We start from the raw sequence: 15,917 nt of genomic DNA, 5'->3' as shown, positions 1-15,917 counted from the left end.
AGCACCTTGACATCCTCCCCCTGTTCTCAGTGGCCAGTTTTTGTTTTGGCTGCCCCGAATAATCACATACCAGAGGCCACAGCACATCCCTGCTCTCTGCTTTCCAATCTCCATGCCCTGGGAGCACCCCCAGAGCACCAGCACTCCAGCTCTGGGCACTTACTTTCGGAACTGCTCCAGGAAGCGATCCCGGTGGCCCTGCAGCGTATCCGCCGGCAGACCTGGAAGAAGCAGCAAGCAGAAACATCACTGGGTGTCTCCATGGATCAAGGGACAAGCTATCAGCACAGCCACATGGGAATGGGTCTTTCCCAGAGATGGCCACCCTCCTCTGGGAGTCCGAATGCTCCAGGCTTGGTGTCCCGCTGCAGGAGGGGACCACAGCCCAGGGAAGGGGAAAGCACGGAGGTCAGGCAGCAGCCATCACAATTCCAGGTCCTGAGGGACGTGGGTTTGGCACCGCCTTGTCTTGGTGACTCCTTTTATCTCCCCAAAAAGGCTGGGAAGGGGATGGGGGCGAACAGCCCAGCCTGAGCAGGGCCGTGACCCCCAGTGTCTCCCTCCGTGTCCCTCCCTGCCCAAGGCGGTGGCGCTGGGGACACTCACACGAGTGGAGCTTGAAGAGCAGCTTGACGGTGTAGTCGTAGAGGTGGCTGCAGTCCAGGATGACCTGGATGAGCGGGGCCAGGCGACACTGCCCTGCTGCTGTCACCGACACCGAGCGCGACATGTCCAGGGAGCTGAACACTGCGGGGGGGAGCATGAGATTGGGATCTGGGAGCACCAGCAGCGCTGGCGGGTGCCACGCTGTGTCTGCCAGATCCACAAGTGTCACCCACAGCAGGAGACATTCAGCTGGAGCAAGATACCCACTGGCCCCTGGGGACCCAGCCTGCAGAGGGGTAAGCTCAGCAGGAGGGGAAATTCCCACCCAGGACTCCCACCCAGGCTTGGGAACACTTCGGCCTGCAGCTGGGTCTGACTCCTGCAGTGTCCCTGGGCAGAGCTGACACACAGCCCCTGTGCTCTGTCTGTCACTGTCATCCCACTGGCACTCAAGTGTGCTGGGTGTGCTGGCAGGAGATGCTCCAAAACCAGCCAGGAGCAGCTGGAGACCATCTCATTCCACCTCCTGCCATGGGTAGGGACACTTTCCACTAGCCCAGGTTGCTCCAAGCCCCATCCAACCTGGCCTGGAACACTCTCAGGGATGGAGCAGCCACAGATTCTCTGCCCAACTGTGCCAGGGTCTCACCACTCTCACAGCCAAGAATTCCTTCCCAATATCCCATCTAACCCTGCCCTCTGGCAGTGGGAAGCCATTCCCCTTGTCCTGTCCCTCCACCCCTTGTCCCAAGTCCCTCTCCAGCTCTCCTGGAGCCCCTTTAGGCCCTGGAAGGGGTTCTCAGGTCTCCTGGATCCTTCTCTTCTCCAGGTGAACAACCCCAGCTCTCCCAGCCTGACTCCAGAGCAGAGGGGCTCCAGCCCTTGGAGCACCTTTGTGGCTTCCTCTGGACTTCCTCCAGCAGCTCCACGTCCTTCTGATGTTGAGAACCCCAGAGCTGGAGGCAGCTCTGCAGGTGGGAATTCACCAGAGTGGAGCAGAGGGGCAGAATCCCCCCCTCCCCTGCTGCCCACACTGTGGGATCAGCCCAGCAGAAAGGAGGCTTTTTGGGCTGCCAGTGCACGTGGCTGGGGCATGTTGAGCATCTCCTCACACCCCCAAATCCTTCTCTCAGGGCTGCTCTCCATCCCTTCATCCCCCAGCCTGACTGACACCAGGGGTTGCCCTGCCCCAGTGCAGCACCTTCTGCTTAGCCTTGTTGAACCATAATTCAGGTGAAGTGCCCAGAAGAGCTGAGCTGTGGTGCCCTCAGTCAGCACCCCCACAGAGCCTCCCCCCAGCTCGGCTCAGCCCCCCACGGAGGGTCTGGACCTCCAGAGAGCCCTCATCCCACCCTCTGTCAGGGTAGCACAGGGGCTTACCTGTCTGGAAGAGGTTCAGCTCACACTCCAGGTAGTCAAACATCTCCACCGTCAGCTGAAAGCTGGGAAACAGGGACAAGGATGGTGGGGGACTGTCCCCATGGCCACCCATGGGCCTCACCCTGTGCCAGGTCCCACCGTGGCAGGATGAGGGGTGCTCCAGTGTGGATGCACCAGCCTTTCCCCGGGCTCTGCTGGGGCAGGTGGGGCAGGTGGAAGGTCCCATCCCTGCTGGGTGGTGCCCCCCTGGCTGCACCCACCCCTCCCTCACTTCCCCCTGCCCTGCACTCACAAGTTGTTCACGTCGTTCTCCCCGGCCTCGTCCAGCTGCCGGTCGGACATCTGCAGATTGCCAGGGAAGCGGGGATTCTGTGGGGAAACAGGAGTTGGGAAAGGGTTCCAGAGGATCTCCTGCTCAGGAAAAAGCTCTGGGAGCACCAGGACTGTGATCCTGTGGGCTCGGTGCAAAGTCAGCTCCTGGATGTGCCAGGGGGGTGATGTGGGGGCAGAAGGGGGGTAACACAAGGTCTCCAAACCCTGGGTGACCACAGCATCCCTAATCCAGGTGCCTGTGTTCTCCCCAGCAAGAAAAGCTGATTCTCCCTGGGCTGAGAAACCTGCTGAGCAGGGAGGAGCTGTGAGCTGGGAGGGGATGGAGACAATATCTGCCCCAGGGGGCAAAGCCTCCTCGTGCAGCCCTGGCATTCTGGGGAAGGTCACATCACACCTCCAAACTGAACCAGGGTGATGGGCACAGAAAACACCTCTTTGCAGCAGAGCTCTTCCACCTCTGCCTGCCTAGGATAGCTGGGAGGGGACGTGCACCCCAAAGCTGAGGGTCTTTTAATGCTTTTTGTAGCCCACCAACTCCCAGGTGTCCCCAAGAAACTCTGGGCCACCACAAATCTTGCCACTCCCAAAATGCTGGTCCTTGGGCTATTTTTGATCCAATTTTAATGGCCACTGGCAGCTTGGGAATTATTTCATGGAGGCAGTAGGATTGTTATGATAGAGGGGAAGACCCAAGGGGGTGACAGCGTTGGAAAGGCTCTGCCAGCCCCTGTCCTGTCCCTGTCACCCCTTGCTGCAGCCTTGGGGATGGGGGGGCTCACCTTGGTGTGAAATTCCATCTTGGTTCTCAGCAGTTTGAGGTAGATGCTGCAGAGCTGCCCGTAGCCCTCGCTCAGGTGGCCCTGGAGACCCAAAAAGCTGCTGAGATCCAGGGCAGGCTGCAGAAAAGCCTTTTCCCCTTGCAGAGTGAGTGACCCCTCCCTCACCTCCCCAAAACCACAGCCAAACGCTCCTCGCTGGCACCCAGCCCCTGGATGCAGGTTGGCTTCACTGAAAGGCTTTGGGTCAGGACCTTCTCATCACCTTCTCTGCACGTTTCAATGGGGCTTTTGACCATCAAAGCTGGGTTTTACTGGGTTTTGCCATAAAATGGGAAGGAGGCCTTCGATTTTGGTGGGAGGGGACACGAATGTGACCAGCAAACCCACCCCAGGGAGGTGATGGCAGCCCTGGGTCAGCCCTGGCTGTGCTCAGCCCCTGGATTGTCCTGGGAGAGAGAATCCCCCAAGCCTACAACCCCCCAGCCTGGCCAAGGGACCCCTGGGGTGTCCCCACCATGGTGGCCACTCACCCACATCCTGCTCATGTCACTCAGCTCATTCTTGTATCTCACGGAGTCTTTCAGGACCTGGAGGAATGACGGTGGCAATCAGCAGGCAGAGCACCAGGAAACAACATCCCACACTTGGAGCTGGCAATTGGGGTGAGGAATGGCAGGTCTTGGTGCATTCTCAGCCCTTTGTCCTGCTGGTGGTGTCACCACTGCCAGTCCCAGGTGTCCCAGTTTCCCCATCCACACACGGAGCAGGAGGATCCTCACTGGTGGCTCCTGCACTGAGCGGTTTCCTCTGGCACTGGCACTGCCACGGGCACCGGGGTTTGGAGCACAGGGGTTTGTGGGCTGGGCAGCACTGGGAAGGCTCTGGCACCAGTCCCCATGCAGAACTGACCCCCACGAGGGCACCAACCCTATGTGAGGGCTCTGGCACCAGTCCCCACCTGGGACTGGTCCCCGGGAAGGTACTGACCCTCCAGGAGAGCTCTGGCACTGGTGCCCTCTCAGGACTGATTCCCAGGAGGGCACTGAGCTACCAGGAGGGCACTGATCTCCCAGGAAGGCTCTGACTCCAGTACCCACCCAGGACTGACCCCCAGGAGGGCACCCACCCACCAGCACCTCCCACTGCCCGCTGCAGCCCCATGGGAGAAAGGATTTGGCCCCGGGGCAGTGGCTGAGCTGAGTTTTGGGCACTCACATTGGAATGTCCATCCCGGAGGAGCTTGTGGAAGACGTGGCAGAACTTCCAGCAGAGCACGGCATTGCCGGACAGTGGCAATCGGTTCACCACTGACCAGAAGGTCTGGGCTCCCTTCTCGTGGTGTGTGCCCAGGATGCACGGTGCTGGATGGTCAAGGAAATGCTTTTTGGCTTCCCATTTTTTCCCATTTGGTGATGGAGAGTGGCCACCCAAGGCCAGCTGTACCCACAGAGCCCAGGGGGGCCAGGCCACCACGGGGAGCTGATGCTGCCCAGCCCAGGTACACACTGTCCCCAAGGGTGGCACACACTGTCCCCTCTCCCCCAGCCCCAGATCACCACTCTGGGAAAACCATGGCACGTGGCTCTGACCCCACCAAGCCTTCCCAGCTGCCTCCCCAGGATACTGGGAATCTGCTTTTAGTGGCAGTGTGCTCAAGCATCCTTACCTCAGGACTCCAACCTGCTGTGGGCACCTTCCCCTCCAGCCCTCCCATGGGATGGCAGTGCCAGAAGCACCAGCCTGGGCAGCCCTGACACTTGGAAGCTGTGGCAGCAGGAGCAGGGAACCTGTGCCATGGTGGAAACACCCCCAATAGCCCCTCAAGGTCCCAGCCCACCACCCCCAGCACCTCTCCCCACACTCCCTCTTGCTGCTGCCCCTTTTCCGAGCAGCCCCAGCCCCGCTCCCACGCTCCTTGTCCCGCAGCCAGCTTTGGGAAGGATATTCCTGGCGTGTTTCTCCTTGACAGCCACTTCCTGCGCATTAATGGCCTTATTGATGCTGACGGTCTGCAAGGGAGAAGCGGTGGAGGGGGGTGAGATGGGAGGGGTTTGGGCTCCCCCCTGGTCCCCCCTCACCCACTGAGACCCCCTGGCTCTGCCGGCACCTGCCAGTGCCTGGGTCCCATCCAGGTCCCCGGCCCTGCTCGTGCCAGCTGGATGCTGACCTTTCCCGGATGCCTTTCTGGGATGTGGTTGGCATCCGCCGGGTTCAGCTGCTGCCAGGACTCATTTACTCGGGATAATAACGATGCAATTAAAGCAGTGCCCACAAAGAACCCTCTGCTGCCCTTGGAGCGCCGGGACAGGCGGAGGGAAGGAGAATCCCTCCCCTGCCCTTGGATCACAGGCAGCAGCTGGCGGTGCCTACTCTGCTTTTGGGGGAGCTGAGTGGGGAGGACAATTCAGAGACCACTGCAAATCAGGCAGTGGAGTGGCAGGACCACCTCCAGGGCTGCCTGGCAAGGTCCCAGCTGCTCCATGGATTAGAGGGAGAGGAGCTGGACCCACAGGCAGGACTTCCTGTGCAGGTGTTGGGGACCTCAGGGAGCTCACACTGAGGAGCCTGGGCAGAACCAGCCACCATTTATCCTATGGAAAGCAGTGGCAGCCACTGGAAGCATTTTCCATGCAGGATTTTTAACCCTACCCCATTTCTGATCCTCCATGGGGGCACAGTGATGCTGGCTCGGGGTCACCCTCTCCCCAAGCTCCAGCCTTGCCAAGTGCTTCCCTGGCACCTGCTCCGTGAGGATCCTGCTGCCCAGGGAAGGAACCATCTGGCTCAGCACTGCCAGGAGTAGCTCATTACTGACATAAACCAATTAAAGCAGAGGGATTAATCCCAACACCTCCCTCACTGCAATCCTGTGACTCTGCTTCCTGGCCCTCTCCAAGGTGGCCCCACACTGCTTCATCTCCACGGACCACGGTGACTCTGTGCTGAGCAGGGCTGGGGGGGGCCCTTAGGACCCCAAATATGGTGGGATACAGCCCAAATCCCCCAGGAAGTCCCTCTGCCACCAAAGCTGGAGCAGGAACAACGATGGGCCGAGATAGAAGTGACCTCACCCCCAGTGCACCCCCAGCCCAGCACTCCCATCCCAGAGCTGAGCACCCCCTTAGCTGAAGCTGCATCCTGGTGTCCCAGTATGAACCAGTTCTGCCGTGGGGATGCTGCTGCTCCATGGTGTTTGCAGCCCCATCCCTAGGGCACATCACCCTCACCACTTACTGGTGACCATGACCAGTAAAGACCACGGTGGTGACCATGGAGGTCACCAGCAAGACACTGGAGGCGTATTTTGGGGTGTCAGGAGACCTGTATTGCCAGTTGCAAGGCACCCATCCCAGGCACCCAGAGCAGACCCTGGATCTCAGCTTGGTTTTTTAAGGAGAGCTGAAAGGAACATCGGCAATGGAGAGTCCTGACCCCACCAAACACCCCTTCCTGAGGAGCTGGATGGAGGCAACAGGTTCCCAGCACATGAGGACAAGGGTGGGAGTCACCTCTGCAGCTCTGCCCATTCCAGAGACCACAGCCCCTCATCAGGAAAACCATATAAATCAATTCAGCATTAAAAAATCCCAACATAAACCATCAGGAAAGTGCCTCTGCCAGCAGCCACAGCCTGGAGAGGGATGTCTGTGTCCCAGAGGCTTGGAGCAAGATGCCCACATCCCAACAGTGCCAACAGCCTGGGGGATGCCCGTATCCCAACAGCCATCCCAGAGCCCCCCACTCCATTTGGAACACAATGATGTCTGTGTGGATGGCAGAAAGGTTTTCCAGGGTAAAGCGGGATCCCACATTCCTGTCCTGGTTACTGTGGACACACCATGTCCCCACTGCATTCCCAGGAGGGCAGGGCAGGGGTCCCATCCCAGGAGCCACTCAGAGATGCCCAAAGTGCCTCTCCAGCAGCTCTGGCAGTACCCACATGAGCAAAGCAGAGAAACACGGAGCAGCAGCGAGGGACCAAGGCTGGAAGTGTTACCTCCAAGGGATCAGCGGGGTCATGGAGGGTGATTTGGCTGCAAAACTGGGTCAGGAAGGAGGGAAAATTGGGGCTGCCTGGACAGTGAGCCCTGACCTCTTTCTTACAGAGGGTCTTTCACCCCGACTCCCCGGTGCTGCTTCCTAACACCATCCTGCTCCTGCAGCTGATGGAATTTGAATTTTAATTTAATTATGAGCTTCTAACCTAAGAGGGCATCTTCTGACCCACCAGGCCACGTCCTGGGCAGCTCTGCTCCAGCTCTGGTTTTGTGCTGATGGAGGAATGTCAGCCCCCATCCCTGTGCCCATGGGTGCCCAAAGGGAACAGGGTAGGGGACACAGGGGACATGGGGCTGTCCCACACCCCACCCTGCTGCCAGGACAGGAAACCCTGGGGTTTCCTCTTGTGCAACAGGCCCGGAGGGAAGTGGGAGGAGAGGCCGGAGGGGCCATTGCACAAGGGGAGGTTTGAGGGGTGACGCTGCAATCCCGACACCCCGGTGGGACAGAGCTCAGTGGGGCAGGACCTGGGACAGGGCTGGGCACGGGGCTCTGCCAGGCTGGAGAATGGCTCCATGGGTGCTGCAAGGGCTAGGAATGCTGCAAGTGCTGGGAACACTGCAAGGGTTGGGAATGCTACAAGCACTGTTAGCTTTCCACCACTGAGCAGAGCAAGGAAATCCCACTGGCATGAGCATAGAAAGGCTCAGGTCATTTGGGAGAGGAGCAGTTTGGGACTATCTGTCCCAGAGCAGTAGGACCTGCCCAGATGCCTTTTCCTCCCTCTGCAACACCCAGATGGTTCCCAGGAACCTGTGGAAGGTCTCTTGCCCACGGCTTGATGGGCCACCATAGCCCTGTCCCATGGGAATTCAGCGCCGAATCCCACTGGCAACGAGCTCTGCCAGCCCTTGGGGTGATCTGGACTAACCCCATGGGAATCCCCAACCCCAGACTCAGCCCTGCCCCTCCCACAAGCAGAGGCCACAGCAGGACAGAGTCCCCAGGCAGGGTGACCCCCTGTCCATGGCTCACGTCACACGTCCGGGTGTGCGGCCGCCGGCTCCAGACAGGGACAGAGGAGCCCAAAACTGCATGGAAGGAGCGGGACAGGGCGACAGAGACTCTCTGAGCCCCAAGACACACTTCCCTCTGTCACACACACCCTCATCCCCCATCAGGTCTCCCCAGATTATGCTCTCAGGCTCTGATTCCAACATGTCCCGTTCGGAGGCGAAGAGCCAAGCTTGGCTCAGGAGCAGCGCGACGCCTTCCCGCTTCTTTCATTTCCAAAAGGAAATGAGTGTTGATTAAAGAATCCAGAGCTACTGCAAATTATTTGGAGAAACTGAGTAAGTCGCAGTGCAAATCCTCTTAGCAATGCTCCCTCACTTCTCCTTAATTCCTTTCTATAAATGGAGAGCCGGGACGGAGCATACCTCTGGAAAACCGCTCGCAAGCCCTGCAGACGCAGGGGCTCCGGGAAGGGAGTGAGCAGGGAGACCTGACTACAACAAGCCTGGAAGGAAAATCCACGAGCCTAATTAAAATGCAGATCCCAGCAGAGCAAAGCTTGGCTCCAGCCCTGGAGGTGTGCAGGACACAGGGAGCTCTTCCGAGGGCACGTCTCTTTAAACATTACTCACCATCGGCACAGCCCAGTGGCAAAGCCCGGCCTTGCTGGGGCTCAGGGAAGGTTTTTTTCTGGCAAAATCCTGGAGCAAAGCCAGCTGGATAACACCAGGGGTGCTCAAAGCCCTGCTGGGGACTGGTGGGAGCTCCTGGGGACACTTGGGGTGGCCGTGGTTCCCCCCATGCCGGGTGCCCACAGCCTGACAGCAGCAGCAGGAGCAGGGAATGAGCCTGGCTTTGTGCCCACCAGCAGCTGGAGGGAAAGGGAGGCAGGAAGGCAGGAAAGCAGTGCCAGCAGGGCTGGCTGTATGTAAAACCCAGGGATATATTTCTACATGTCAGGTAAGAGGATGCTCAGCACAACCCAATCTTCCCGCTCAGTCCTGAAGGCTTCCTGTGAGCATGGGGTGAGGGGACAGGAAAAATACCTTCCCAACACTTAATCCAGGCTATTTGGCTTCATCCACTGCTGGACCCATGAGTTTGGAAAGCAAGTGCTCCTCTCCTGGCTGAGCACACGTCAGAGCTGCTCCAGGGATGAAGCTCCTTGTCCAGGCTGTGTGAGCACCTGAAGGTGCTGCTGCTCTTCTCGTCTCCTCCTCCCTCCAGATGAGAAATAATTCCCACAGTGACACAAGTTTCAGATTTCCCATTGCTGGAGCCACAAAAACAACCACTTTCCCCAAAGCAGTGATGTTTTCCAGCAACAGAGACCCCAAAACCTTGCTGCATCCTCCGGGCTCACTCCCAGTGGCAGTGGCTCAAGATGTCCCTCTCCAGGAGGAGATGCTGATGTCACCAGCCCCAGATGCCAGCAGGAAGAGGACCAAGGTGTCCAGTGATAGCCCTGAATCCCAAGGGACACCAGCATGGGGGCCTTGGGTGGGTGTTTGGGGACACCCTGCACATGGAACACCCCAAACCAGCGTCACTGGGAAGGCAGCCACAGGCTCCGGGAGCCACATTGGAATCCGATGGCATCACCATGATGCTCTCCTTGGCAGAGACCTGCCCTGGCATCGCCTCCTCCAAGTCTGCTCTCCCAAGGCTGGCAGGATGATGACTTCAGACTGATGTCATCCTTGGTGCACCCACTGCCGGCCCCTCCGGCGCTCGGCGATGCCAGCGGAGCAGTGTTGTGGAGGAGCTCTTCCAGCACAGGTGGGGCTTCCAGGGAAAAAACACCTGGGCTAGATACTGGAGGGGTGGTGTAAGGGTCAGGAGGTCTCCAACCACAAGGGGACACATGAGGCTGGAAGTTGCTGTCCAACTTCCACCACGCCTTTGCCTTGAGAGCTCTCGTCCGTTATCACGGTAGGATACCCACTTGGAGTGTGCCTGGACAGCCCACCCCACCAGCTGCCAGCTCCTCCAGGGCAGCAGAGGTTGAGATCCACAGGGTGATGCTCCTATGAGCTGTGTGTGCAAGGACTTGACCCACTGCTGGCTCTTCCAGAGCCTCCAGAGAAAATCCTGACTTCCACACCACCAGGAGAGCTGGGGCAGGATGAGACAGCACGATCCCATTGCTCCTCCACCTTCGAGGCAAAGAAGGAAGACAACCAGCCAAGTGATCCATGGTGTGTCCTGAAGGCTCCAGTGAGACACCCGATGCCAGGAGGGAAAGCTGGGCTGATCCTGGGAAGGGTTTGGCTCCACCAACCCCGGAGACAAGAACTCACCACTGTGAACATTTCACTTCCCACCATGGGGGACCAGCACCTGGAGTGCTGGGCCACTGGGTTTCTCCAGGGCCGTGAACAACTTTGTAGATAAATGAACAATTGTGCAGATTAGTTACTCAGACATGTGGTTTTTAAATCCAGTTTAAAGGACGTGGACTTTTCCAATACACAGATAAACTTTGGAGGAAAAAAAAAGGATGGTGAGGAAAGTGATTTTGGGGAGAACAGCCAGCAAAAAGCAAGGCTACATAAGCCAGACCTCACAGTGACCACTGGGGAAGCTCATACCTTAAAATTTGGATCCCCAGCTCCCGCTGCCGGGCACTTCCAACCCCCCCAGCACAACCAGAGCCCATCACAGGGGGCTGGATCTGGGGCGAGGCAGAAATCCAGGAGGATCCCCAGGATCCTCACCCCTCCATGACTGCCCCCCACAAAACCCAAGCACATCCCCTCATTACTCTCTCCACTCAATCACTGCTCGCTCTGACCCCACGTGTCCAGCCGGCTCGAGCCTTTCCCACGAGCTGCCCCAATATCCAGGCTTTTAGTTTTAAATGGGGATTTTATGCAAGGATAATCTCTTCCAGCAGTGGTGATTTCTGTCTGGGGAGGGAGGGTGGCTGTGTCTGCCCGGGTCAGCGGTCCAGGAAGGTCTTCCACCACCTTCAAATATTCCTGAAACATTCCCAGTGGTCTTGACCGGAGTCTTCTGCCTCCCAACAGATGCAAATATTTGGGCATTTCTTGGGACAGGAGGAAATAAAGGAGCAGATTTAAGGAGCCCATATCCAGATGTGCATTTCTGTGATCAGCTGCCATCCAGGACCCACCTTCCTTCCAGGAACACGAGGGTGCCTGTCACCCTAGCAGGATGCTCCCAAATTAAGCTGGGATGTGGAGCAGGGTGGTGCCAAGGTAGTGTTGGTGGAAATTCTTCCTTGTAGTGCTTCTGGGTGAGCAGCAACTCCTGGGAGCAGGTTGGGGAATCCCTAACCTGTCATACCTCCAGGATATCTGGATCCTGCATCCCTCCCCCATTATCCCCCGGGATATCTGGATCCTGCAACGGTGCCAAGAACAGCCAGGACCCGCATGGGCTCCACGCTGCACCTGAGGGACCTGCTGGAGCACTGGGAAAAACCAAATCCCTCTTCCCGGGTGAACAGCGCAGGGACGACCACGCTCCCTGCAGGAACGGACCCTAAAACCCCGCTTTTCACCCCAAACTTGTTTCTATCCCTTACACCTGGGTGAGCTGCTGCTGTTGACAGCAGCACTGGGCGTGGGGACACGGATGCACGGAGACATGGATGCGTGGGGACACGGGTGCTGGTGGAGGCATGGATGTAGGGAGACATGGATGCGTGGGGACGCGGGTGCTCGTGGCGGCATGGAAGCACGGAGAGAGACATGGATGCACGGGGACACGGGTGCTCGTGGGGACACCGGGTGCTCGCGGGGACACCGTGGCACCGCCTGAACCCAGCCGAGCCGAGCCGAGGGCCGGGGGGAGGCGAGTTACAGGGGTGGGCGGGTGGGAGCGAACCCCCCGCGGCCGCCACCCGAGCCATCCGCGCTCCCCGCGACGTTCCACCGCGAACCGCCGGCGCCGAGGCGGGCACGAACTTCCCCGGGCAGGAGCTTTCCCGGACGCGCCCCCGGAATGCCCCGGGATGCCGGTCCGTGGGGGCGGAAGGCGGAGGGGGTGCGATGCTCCCCGGGAGGTGGTGGGGGGGGTGTCCCGGGGTGTCCCGGGGGCGCGCACTTACCACCTTGCCCAGCTCCATGGCGGGGGCTGCGGGGTCGGTGCGGGCTCAGCGCGGCGCGGCGGCGGCGGCGCCCATGGCGGCGGCCCCGGGGGCGGCGGCGCTGGAAGGTTCTGCCGGGCAGAGGCGGCGGAGCGGGGCGGGAGGAGCGGGGGGGGTGCGGGGGGGTGCGGGAGGGGGCGGGGGGTGCGGGGAGGGGGCGCACGGGCGGTGCGGGGCGGGGGGGGGGGGGGGTGCGGCCGCGGCTGCTCGGCCGGAATAACAAAGGAGCCGTCGGGGGGCGGCACTGGCGGGGGGCGTCCCGCAGATCCGCCCGCCCACCCCCAGCGCTCCCCCCGCCCCGCGCCGGGTGCGGGGCAGCGGCGGAAGGGGGGGGGTGGAGGGAGGGGGGCTCCGCGCCCCCCGGGGCAGCCGGTGCGAGCCTTGCCCGAGCCCTGCCCTCCTGCTCCACGTCCTGCCCTCCTGCTCCACGTCCTGCCCTCCTGCTCCATGTCCTGCCCTCCTGCTCCACGTCCTCCCCGCTGCCTGAGCCCTGCTTCATCCCCCGCCCGACCCCCGGCCCACTGCCAGATCTGCTGCCCCATCGCTGCCCCCCTGCTCCATCCCGTGCCTCATTCCCTGCCCCACCTGCACCATCCTGCTCCACCACCTGCCCCACTGCCAGACCCCTTGCTCTACCTTGCCTGGCCTCCTGCTCCACTGACAGATCTGTTGTCCCATCCCCGTTCCCCTGCTCCATCATCCCTTGTCCCACCTGCACCCTCCTGCTCCATCAACCTGCCCCACTGCCTGATCCCCTGCCCCACTGCCAGATCCCTGTCTTACCCCCGTCTGACCCTCTACCCCTGTGTAGATCCCTGCTCTACTCCCTGTCCCCTGCCCAACTCCCTGTCCCCTGCCCTACCCCTGTGTCTGCCCCCTGTTCCTGCCCCATCCCCTGTGCCACCTGCACCCCCTGCCCCACAGCCTGGACTCCCTGTCCCACTGCCAGGGATCCCTGTTTTACCCCTGTGTGACCTCCTACCCTTGTGTGACCTCCTACCCCTGTTTTTTCCCCCCAGCTCCATCCCCTGCCCCATCTCTGTGCCTGGGGGTGAAGCTACACTGGTAGGTCTGGCCAGGACCTGCTCAGGGTTCCCTCGCCCCAGAGCCCACTCGAATCTCGGTTCCAACAACAAAAGCAATTAAACCAGCGTGCTAACGAGCCCTGTGCCCCGAGCCAACCACTCACAGGCTCGCTGACCACCACGGCCACCTCACCACGGCACAGGCAAGCACCCAGGCAGGAGGATTTTAGTTTTTCCCAGCTCCTCCCTGTCCTCAAGGAACATTTTCCAACGGGAGGCACAAAAGAAACGCAAACAATTCTTCTATCACTCCGTGAATCCCCCAAAAGCAACCCCAAAGCACCACCCGGCCCCTCGGCTGCGGCGGCGGAGACGCTTCAGAGCCCGGAGAACAAAGTGCTGCTGCGGGGCCGGCCCGGCCAACACGTTAATCCCTCGGGATTACTGCAGTCTAGTCACGGCTCAGCCACTTACTCCGGGATGGTGACTTGGCCTCTCTTAATGAGATAACAGGATCCCACATCCCCGAGGGAACAGAGAGCTGCCACCCCTGCGCCCTGCCAGCACCCAGCCCTGCACCCAGCCAGCTCGTCCCAGCCTTGGGGCAGCTTTTAGGGTCGTGTTTTCCTCAGGTGGCTGTTAAAGCCCCTGCTGAGGTTCCTGGGGTGGAGGGGTGGATGGAGCACCGCACTGCTCGCCTCAGGGCTCGTGGTTCATGGTTTTTTTGCTGGACCAAATGTGTTTTGCTGGACCAGATGGCTTCAAGCAGCAGCCAAATTCCTCTGGGAGCAGAGTCTGGAGGCTGGGAATGAGCTTGGGGCAGTGCTCTTGGGGCAGGTGCATTTCCTGATGGCAGGTGCCCACCCTTTGTGGGGTGGACCTGCCCCTGTTGGGGGACCTGCCCCCGTCCCAGGGACCTGCCCCATCAAGGGGATGGGGTCTGTGCCCTCCCCCCACTGAAGCCCCTTGGCTAACAATTCCCAGCCCTGTTCTCCACATGGAAAGTGAGAGCTTGGATCCTCGCTGTGCAGCCCAGCCCCCAGCCCAGTGTTCCCCCTGGTTTAAAGGGATTCTGGAATTAATTAATTCCCCCTTAGCTGGGTTTAGCATCACTCTGAACCCGATGCCATGATTGCTGCTGCCCTGGGATGTCCTGCAGGTGCAGTCCAGGATTCCCAGGGCACCATCTCCAGAGGCACCAAGAAGCCAGGCCACTGCTTCCAGAGGCCACAGCCCTGCAATTAGCACTTGGCAATAAAGTATTAATAGCTCATTTGCATGAAGAAACCTTCAGGCAGGTATGCAAATAACACAGCCAAAAACAAAGAGCATCCTCTGGACCAAAACCAGTCCCTCCCACACACACAGGATGGATGGGACTTTCCCTATGATGCCACCTGCATGAAAAATAGCCTGTAAATTAATATCCAGGATCCATCCTTTATCTCTAGTTGCTGTAATGCCATTGGAACACGCCATGCCAGGCTGCCCACCTCCCACCCACAGGCTCTGAGCTCCCAGCATCCCTCCTTAATCCCCCAAATTAAGTCAGCTCGTCATCATTAACCTTATTTTCCCAAATCGAGCTTTCAGAGCAGCTCTCCCTTGAACAAAGCACTCAGCACGGGGGGGGAAGGTGGTTATTGCTGCCATGGAGGGGCTCCTGCAGACCCTGCAGAGCTGGGACATCCCAGTGTCTGAGGCCAGTTCCTCATGGATGAGCTGCCCCAACCAGCAAAGCCCAGAGTTTGGAGACCACCAGGAAGCACTTGGAACAAAAGCAGGGAACTCCAAATCCAGCTGGCTTCACAGCGTGGGGGGCTTCAGCCAGGGGGCAAAAATAGAGCCAAGGCAGCTCTAGGAGAAAACAATTTTGGGAAGGTCCCTGGAGCAAAGGGAAACCACAATTCCCCACTGGCCAGCAAAGCTGGAAGCACCGAGCAGGGCTAAAGCTCAGGAGGGGCTGGTGCAGCCTGTGAGGACACATCCCATCCCTACAGGGATGCACTGTGGAAGGAATTTCCTTCTTGCTGTGGTTCACTGCACTGCTGTGAGGACACAGGGGTGAAGAGCCACTCCAGGCTCCACGGTGCTCCCAGGTTATTCCCAGGGGCTCCTGTGAAGAGCTGGGAATATACAGAGCATCCCACTGGGGTGTGCAAACCCACACACTTCATCCCAGGCTCCAGCAACCCCCTCCAGGGCTGCATCCCATCCCAGAAATTTGGGATGAGCTTTCAGAGGCCCAGCCCTAGCAAGCCTCTCTGGAGTGAATGTGCTCCAGGTGGGATGGAGGGAATTAGGGGGATGCACTGATGGGGCTGCTGAACAACTACAGGGCATCACAGGCACTGCCTCCACTGGGATAGGAAGGGACCTTTCCTGCAGGGAATAGGGAAGGCAAAGCAGGGGCTGCTCCCCTGGAGAACCAGGGAGGAGGCAGCCCCTCACTTCCCCTTGTCCCACGAGTGCCTTCATCCCCCTCTGGCTGATCTGGAGAGTTCCCTCCTCTCCCTCCAGCTGTCCTGAATCTCCTCGGGAGCTTCACTCCAAGCCCCTTTTCTCCCCCCTGCCCCTCCATCCTCCTGCTCCGTGACTCTCCTGCCAGATGCTGGCACAGTGCATGTGGTTGGGACCACGATGGATGAAGGAGGAAGAGACATCCAT

General features: G+C 59.6%; 1 protein-coding gene across 4 annotated transcripts in view; it reads right to left on the bottom strand.

Annotated features, from left to right (window-relative positions):
- The window catches only part of HIP1 (huntingtin interacting protein 1), a 46,457-nt gene that overhangs the window by 11,549 nt on the left and 18,991 nt on the right, over positions 1-15,917 (bottom strand). The window contains exons 1-9 of one of the 4 annotated variants that reach the window (XM_051809578.1): positions 12,187-12,334; positions 5,044-5,107; positions 4,314-4,456; positions 3,629-3,685; positions 3,099-3,179; positions 2,279-2,355; positions 1,987-2,048; positions 607-747; positions 164-221 (exon numbers count right to left, since the gene is read on the bottom strand). In XM_051809578.1, the coding sequence (XP_051665538.1) occupies positions 164-221; positions 607-747; positions 1,987-2,048; positions 2,279-2,355; positions 3,099-3,179; positions 3,629-3,685; positions 4,314-4,456; positions 5,044-5,107; positions 12,187-12,204 (701 nt within the window). In that variant the 5' untranslated portion in view covers positions 12,205-12,334. Of the gene's footprint in view, positions 1-163; positions 222-606; positions 748-1,986; positions 2,049-2,278; positions 2,356-3,098; positions 3,180-3,628; positions 3,686-4,313; positions 4,457-5,043; positions 5,108-8,743; positions 9,416-12,186; positions 12,335-15,917 lie in introns of those variants that run through there. The other 3 variants (XM_051809579.1, XM_051809580.1, XM_051809577.1) reach the window with 3 other exon arrangements.

Source organism: Manacus candei, unplaced genomic scaffold (assembly GCF_025592945.1).
Source record: "Manacus candei isolate 608988 ecotype Guabito, Panama unplaced genomic scaffold, ASM2559294v1 h1tg000076l, whole genome shotgun sequence".
Lineage (NCBI taxonomy): Eukaryota > Metazoa > Chordata > Aves > Passeriformes > Pipridae > Manacus > Manacus candei.
This window is presented reverse-complemented; position numbering and strand designations above follow the sequence as displayed.